The sequence below is a fragment of the Mya arenaria genome, chromosome 10 (assembly GCF_026914265.1).
Source record: "Mya arenaria isolate MELC-2E11 chromosome 10, ASM2691426v1".
NCBI lineage: Eukaryota > Metazoa > Mollusca > Bivalvia > Myida > Myidae > Mya > Mya arenaria.
In genome coordinates this window covers 2,548,774-2,557,160 of record NC_069131.1, presented here as the reverse complement: position 1 = coordinate 2,557,160, position 8,387 = coordinate 2,548,774, and the positions used below count along the sequence as shown (strand labels likewise).

Below are 8,387 nucleotides of genomic sequence, written 5' to 3'. Positions count from 1 at the left end.
CAAATCGTGGCAACGACAGTGATTAATATAATGTTGTAAAAACTTGTTTCACAATCGTTGTCACATAAATATGTTTAAACTAAGGATATAATCTTAGCAAGTAATTTCTCCACTTAAGGTAGATCGTATCCTTATTGGCTATATTACCGAACAATTTTGCAATCCAGAACAAGTGAACTGCAACAGGAACTTAAATAAGCATTTAGATTGCTTGTCTTCCGAACCATTCATAAACAGTTTATAAATATAATCTTATTTGTACAGTGTGCATCTATTTTCGTGTTTCCTTCAACTGAATTAATATGTTTAAACTAAATGAGTGAAGCTAAATTCGAGCTATCATTGTATTGCTAATACGGAGTTTATGTTGCACAGCTACGATTCACATCAGCCCATTATTGGCCTGTACACAGAAGCTCTGGCGCCATATACGAACAGTCTCAAGTCCAAGTCTTGTCTAACACTCAACATTTATGTTTAAATGCAAAAACTAGTCGTTACTCAATTCTGTTTACAAATTAAATGTTAATAAATAAACAGTTTCGAATAGTAATTAAAATCAGTAAATTTCATCATCAAACTCAACTAGAAGGAAAGTTACAATGAAATGAAGATTTACAGTTATGCCGCTTGAGTCTGAACTCAGACTTGAGACCGTTCGTAATCATAGACCCTGGCTTAAGTAGCTTATTTCAATAAGCTTAAATACATACTTAAATTTATTTTTGATAAACGAAAAATGTTTTCTTGTGATTATCATAATGATAACTCCTATCTAAAGTATAAAAACTCTTAAAGAAGTTAATATTATGCAATTTATTGAACACCAAAAATAGTGAGCTTAGCTTAATCCTGTTGTAAGGAACTGAAGAAGTTTCGAGAAATTGGGGCCCGGAACTCCGATTTGGCCGCTAGTAGTCTTAAGCTCGTGTCCACGAGTTACTGCAGTAAGCACTTTGAGTTGACTACAGCAATGCTCGCTTCCGTCAAAGGAAGGTAAAACATGTGAAACAAAACCAAGCATTATACTGGTTGTCCAATAGGCATTATATTAGTTATAATCACAACTTAAGTTTGTTTTTCAAATCAATAGGTCAATAATACGCTTTTTCCTGACCGCTTGTTGTTTAAATAGTTCTCAAATCAATGACCGTTTGGTGTTGATTCCACTATATTTTTGCTTTTCGAACCCAAAATAATCTCAGTGGATCGGAGTACTGTGTTGAGATTTTTTTTGGATACATTCGGAAACTTGTTTCGTTAATGTGCCGCGTGTACAGGTGGGAATCTGGTTGTTATTGAAAGCTTGGAGCGTCATCTGCAGGTAGGTTGCATGTTTTCTTTTAGGTACTTTTCTTGGCATGCTTTTCGTACTCGAAATTTTTCGATAAAATCGAAGATGTTTGACTTTAGTTTATTTAGGCATTTCGAAATTTTCTGACATTTTTAAACTGCAGTAATGCATAGTTATTTTGTGCTAGATCGTTCATCGAATTGACCCCTTTGATAAATCTTAAGAAAAAAAGTAAATGATTTTAAGTTAATGTCGCTAAGTGTATTTCAGGTCATATGACATTAAAGCAACAGGTCATTCCAATCAAATGACTGTAACAATGTCCGCTTCCCACGTTGGTTTCTTTCATCCGGTATCATCTTAAAGATGGTACTTGAACTCGTTGTATACGTAGAACGATAAAGTCAATGGCTGTTATATATGTTAAAACTACTCTACAATGCATTGATAATAATTGAAGGGACACTGAATCACTAGACAATTTTATGTGGTTCACTTTTACAGCCAAACATTCATTTAAACAGTTATTTCCGTCTAACTTAAGCAAAATGGCGCTTTTGCTACCTTATATAAAGAAGAAGAATTAAAACCGGTTTCGTTCTCAAACTTCCTTTTCCGACATAGCACTGTTAAAATAACTTTTTATTCAATGTTTGATGTGTACTTCTGTTATATGACAACGTCATGATATGTACAAATGAAATTAACACGATTGTGAATAAATACTTATTTTCAAAATTAGCATGTAATAATTGTATGAAGGTACTTTTTGACAAAATATATCAAAGAAATAACGACGCTATAAATAGTCAAACCCCGTTGGATCAAACTCCCAGGGACCGGAGAAAATACTTGGAGCCTCGTAAAGTTCTAGCCAAACGGGATTGTTTACCTTCAGCATAAAGAAATCGGTCCTCTACATCTACTTCGAGCCAACGAGGAATTCGAGCCAAGCGAGTTCGAGCCAACGGGGTTCGACTTTAATGGTAACACTTGACGACTACAGGAAACCTGGGCGAGGCTATTGAGGTATTATGTCGAACTTGGCATAGTATTTGGTCCATTGGAGTGCTACTGCCTACCTAGTTACTTGGTATATGAAATGTACAAAACAATCTTGACGATGCCGCTCTTTCATTGATTATTGAATGGACCTTCTAGTGAATGTACTGTTGCGCTGACACGATCGGGATGCATCTGGTCGTCAATTTGGACCTTCTAGTGACTGTACTGTTGCGCTGACACGATGGTGATGCCTCTGGTCGTCGATTTGGACCTTCTAGTGAATGTACTGTTGCGCTGACACTATGGTGAAGGATCTGGTCGTCGATGTTGACCTTCTAGTGAATGTACTGTTGCGCTGACACGATGGTGATGTATCTGGTTGTCGATGTTGACCTTCAATCGACTGTACTGTTGCGCTGACACGATGGTGATGCATCTGGTCGTCGATTTGGACCTTCTAGTGAATGTACTGTTGCGCTGACACGATGGTGATGTATCTGGTCGTCGATGCATCTGGTCGTCGATTTGGACCTTCTAGTGAATGTACTGTTGGGCTGACACGATGTTGATGCATCTGGTTGTCGACTTATCAGTTGGTATTGAATTTTTGTTTAATTCACTAAGACAATTCAACAAACCACAGCAACAAACTCAATGGTCTTAACTTCAACCAAGATCTTATTTATAGACACAACGACCAATGCCAAACAAAACAACAACCAAGAGAAACACCTTATAAGATCGTCATATATGAAATATTTGGCACGTTCAGTAAGGACTTAGTAGGAAATCACGGGGTTTTGTGGATGTAAACCGGTTTTTGGACTCCTAAGTCAAGTTGATGCCGTGAGGGTTTATCCGGTTTAAACGCCCAGTGATTTCTTACTTAGTGTTTGCCGTTGTTTTTTTGAATGAAGTTGTATGAGCATAACGATTGGTTGCAAAAATGGCTGAAACACTAAATCCTTTATATAAGTGATTGACTAAGTTAAAAGATGGAGTCAATATATACTTATAAAACAGTTGCAAATTCTCGTCATATGCTTCAGAAGATGTTCTTTTAAGCTTGTAAGTATTATTTTCGAAGAAAACCCACAGGGGAATTGTCATAGACTGGGTGTCGATGATGGCGTCATGAGTGTCGTCGTTGTGCCACCTTTTACACACCAGGGGCGTACCCAAAGCACCGGGGAGCATACATATATACCCTCATATGTAGTTAAACCAACGATTTTTAACTAATAAACTCTTAACGATATATATCTTTGTCTTTATTTTAAAAAGTACAAACCTTACAAAACAAAATGATATACAGGGGCGGATCCAGGCTTTGAAGTTAGAGGGGTAGCACTTTAGCACTTGGGGGTGCATCCCAAAATAGGCTCGGAACATATATTTTTGTTTTTGGTAATTTTAGTCTAAAATGTGCATTTTGGTGTAATGTATGCATCTTTTCTTTCTATATCAATATAAAATGTTCACTTGGATGAGGAGGGGGACACGCCGTGTATGCCGCCCCTCCCCTTACTTCCCCTGGATCCAGTCATGGTTTATACGAGTAAAGACTAAATCAAAAGAAACGATGCCCAACTTCCGTTACTCATCGCGACGATAAGCAACTCCTACATAGCAACAGTTTTGCTTCTTTCTTGAATTGTGAATCACATAACAGATAGATAAACGGGTTAACAATGTTGTTGATTATAAAACTTCTGAGAAACAAATGGTACGCCATAGTTTCCTTTTTGTCTAAAATGTTCAGGAACTTTTTGTCGTGAACAGTTATAATCATCAAAGCCAGATGTGGAATGAAGGCTATTGCGAAAAATATCGAAACGGTAAACAACATGACGGTCACGTGAATAGTTGTCTTCGAGCTTTTATGCTTTGATGCACGTTTGACCTGAGATCTTTTCTTCCTTATTAACACTTCAAATGGCTCGACATGGGACCTTGTGTTTGAAGTCTTCGGTTGTCTTATTCTGTTTAGCCTCACATCAGATTGGGCACGAGTGACAACATTCTGCTTCTCATTATGGTTGTTCCTTCCAATTAGGTCAACTGATTTTCGCCACAACGCCCTCGCATTCCTTCCTGTCACGTGACCATTGTTTCGAGATTCTACATCTGTATTTAACGACACTGTAGACTGTGTCGTCCCATTGTCGTTACTCGTGTATTCGGTCTGTGTGGATGATTTAAGTGACACTGCCCCTTTGACCGACGGCTCCTGTGATATTTCAGAATGGGTCGGTGTCTCCGTGTCCATTATGTCCACTGAATGGTCCTCCAAGGAGTTTATCCCTTTACGTCCAGAGTCCATAGAGGATACTGATCGCATACTCTTCATAGCCTGCACAAACTGGTCGCTTGTGCAAAGTTTTCGCACTATCAGAGAGTACAGTACAGCAAATATTACCATACTGGCAAATGCTTCAAGCATCAGGATAAAGTTAAACATTTCGAATCCTTTTTTCGAACTAGGGCTTACGTAACACTGTTTTCCGGTTATGTTTTGAACACCTGTATCTATATCTGTGGCATCGAAGTAAATCGGTGCTGGAACGGCCATAATTGCGCTTATAAACATCGTGCCATAGCAGAGATATAGTGTCTGGCGCGTGGTAAGCTGCCTTTTGAACGGGCGAACAATTTTCCTGAAGCGCTCGATGGCAATGACCACGAGGAGCAGCCCTGAGCAGTTGTTGACGAAGTAATGGAAGTATCGCAGTGTCTTGCACGTGACTGACGATGTCATGAGGTACGGCAGGCGGAGACTCGCCACCAGGAAGGGCATACCAGTAACGCAAGCCACGAAGTCCGTCACGGCGAGAAACAGGATGAAGTACCTGTGGTTGGACCGGCGAAACTTGGTCTTGTAGATCAGAATGACAAGCGTGTTCCCGAAAACTCCGACTACCATACTGATGATCACAAATACGATGGCCGGTATATGGTATTGAAACAATTCATCATTCAGCTCTTCGAGGGTCAAATTTGCCTCGTTCTCGTCACTTTCCAAGAAGCGACCGACCTTTTGGTACATTTCTACTACCAGGTTATGGCGTGAATGAAAATAAACGTGAAACCTACATAAGATCTCCAGTCAACTCTTTAACTAATCTTCGATTGTCAGTTACGTCAAGTTTGTTAACTGACGTTATATTTGAAGCCGAGATAACACTCCAGTAGATCTTTGCGATCAGCAAATATTGAAATAAACACTGCCGTTTTATATATTAAACGTTTCCAAACTTATATTTATCTGGCACAGGTTTTGTCAAGTTTATTAAACTATGCGGAGCGACTGTTTTACATCTAACATCAAACATTTCAAACGTCCGGAAGCTCGCACTTGTCAATCTTGTGAATTAAGCTCGACAATAAGTATATCAACGTTATTCGGAGCGAATATTGCGATCTCTCTGTTGTTCTTGTTGTGATTATAAGTTTTTACGCTTAAGAATCTGGGGAGGGCGCTGCAGCCTTCCCCTGTTGTGGTAGCATCCCTCTGGTAACATGGAAGAAAAGCATGGGCACCCTTCCGCCTCCTTAGAACTAAATGCTGTAGTTAATCAAGTAGTTTATTACATGTTTTATGATCCAAAATATTTACGAACTTAATATATATGTTTGCGGAAAGTTGTATCCTTTTTCTGCACCTTCTGTCTTTTTAAAACCTACATTATTGTTCATGGTATTATCCTTTATTTATCTTTCCACATTAAGGTTGTGATATGAATATAATGCGCAGCATCCTGTATTAAGATTAAAATAAAGATTGTCTCTAGACAGCCATATACATCATAAATAAGTTCATATGATGTTATCATTATTAATTTAAGAGTGACAGTTTCCGTACAAAATCTGATCATGCCGATTCATGCAGTCAGAGCCACTTGAATTTCACCAGCTTTATAATAACTATTAATACACACAAAGTTCTACATGTATACACGTTTTCTTTTTTCCAGACCAGCACTACTTCTTGAAACTATCTGCAGGGTGTATTCTGTCAATGCAACAATAACGTCCGTGCAGTGGTTTTCGTCAGGTAGCTACATGCATGTATGCATATATTACATTGCAGCTCAAATCTATACTCTACGGGAGAGAGTCCTGGCAATCTGTACACACATATATCGATAGAACCCATGGCCTCGAACGTAGGTGATTGGAGTAAGGCCGTGGTTGTTTAGTTGTACATAATACGGAAAATGATTGCTATTTTCGCTTTGGCTTTGCGCTCCTGGTGCATGTCTCATTGAAGGGGCTAAGCCGTTACTTCAATATCTTAAATTTAAATAGAAGTCACAAACGGCAAGGAGTGAAAACAAGAGGGTCAAGATGGCCCTATATCACTCACCTAATTGGACAAGGGTTCTAAAAGTATTGATCGGACAACATACTGAACGCTTCCCGCTCGTAAGCCGCAGGCGAAACTATAATACGTCCCGTTTTTTAAACGGGGTTATAAAAAGAAACATCAAAAAATGAATTTGTTTAAAATGTTATAAAGGGTCATAACTCTTACAATATTTTAGTAAGTTGGGAGTTATATAACTTGTCACAAAAGAGCACATTTTTACCGTTAATAAGTTCACGAAGTTATATGAATCACAATGAGGTGAAGGAATTTGATATATTATGGTCACCTAAGAAACCTTTCTGTGAAATTATTTTGAAAAATGGGGTGAATTGTTTCTAAATGGTTTTCAAAATGTTCGATATAGACATATAACCGTGATTTTTATGAATCAGTATCGGCTGAAGGAATTTAACTGTAGGTCACTTTAAGAACATTTCTGTGAAATAATCTTGAAATCGGACCAATAGTTACTGACGAGAAGATTTACCATATAGACATATATATAGTGAAAAGTAGCCGCTGACCTCTGGCGACCATGAGAATTTTACGAACCAAAATGGGTTGAAGAAATTTGATAGAGGGTCACATAAGGAACATTTCTGTGAAATTATTTTAAAATCGGGCCAGCGGATTCTGAGGAGAAGATTTACAATATAGACAAATATAGTGAAAAGTAGCCTCGTCCCCTCGGTTGACCATGTTTTTTGTTTTACGATTCACGGGGTGAAGGAATTTGATACAGGGTGACCTAAGGAGCATTTCCGTGAAATAATGTTGAAACAGGGCCAGCGGTTTCTGGGAAGATTTTCAAAGTTTTTTTTTATTAAGGCTACCATGGCAACCGGAATGCTGCATACAACAACTCTTCTTTTTTTTTAAAGAAATCGGGTAAAGGACCACCCAAGGAACATTCCGGTGAAGTTTGGTTGGATTTGCCCCAGTGGTTTAAGGAGGAGAAGTTGCTTTGTTAACCACAATGTTCAGCAATTACTTTATAAAAAAAGGCTACACAAACAGAGATAAATGAAGAGAGGAAGGTATAGGAAGGTAAATTCATACCCAAAATTGTATGCATTCTTTTTCAGAATGGTAACATGTACATTATTTTTTTAAAATAGTATGTCAGAATCATTGTGAATATGTCTTATTTAAAAGATGTTTGTATATATGTGTGAATAGTTATTAATCTATTTCTAAACTGTATTGAGTTTTTTTCCAGATGGTCACATGAACATATCATATTTTAATGTAAACTGTAAAAATATCATAATGTGAATTCTTCGAAAAATAATGATATCATCATAAAGTATTATTATAAGTTTCAAAAGTACAGACATGTTAAACAACACAAAGAGGATACTTGGAAGGCCACTTAACCATTCCAAAGTTGTTTAAAAACAAGCGACGAAAATTCTTGCATGTTATCAAACAACTCGGCATAAACCCTTGACACAGATTAAAATATAACTGTTGTTATATGTGATTTAAAGCTGCACTCTCACGAATTGAACGTTTTCACATTTGTTATATTTGTAGTCTTGGAACGAGCCAATTTATGCGAAATGCATGGAAACCAGTCATATAGGACTGCTGACAAATATTCAGATCGCATATTATCATATTTAAGCTTAAAAAATGATGTGTTTTTTTGCAATATTTTAAACCGTTAGTAACGCTTTAAGCCATAAAACATTAATTTTCGAACGGAAATATGAAAAT

At 37.6% G+C, this 8,387-nt stretch overlaps 1 protein-coding gene across 1 annotated transcript; it reads right to left on the bottom strand.

Annotated features, from left to right (window-relative positions):
- Positions 1-3,562: 3,562 nt before the first annotated feature.
- On the bottom strand, positions 3,563-6,112 carry LOC128204203 (cholecystokinin receptor type A-like). Its single transcript, XM_052905588.1, has one exon. The coding sequence runs from the start codon at positions 5,343-5,345 to the stop codon at positions 3,900-3,902; it is 1,446 nt and encodes a 481-aa protein (XP_052761548.1). The 5' UTR covers positions 5,346-6,112; the 3' UTR covers positions 3,563-3,899.
- Between the last annotated feature and the right edge of the window lie 2,275 nt (positions 6,113-8,387).

Bases quoted from the DNA above. Each gene is read 5' to 3' on its own strand.
- LOC128204203 (XM_052905588.1), bottom strand. From the start codon at position 5,345: ATGTACCAAAAGGTCGGTCGCTTCTTGGAAAGTGACGAGAACGAGGCA.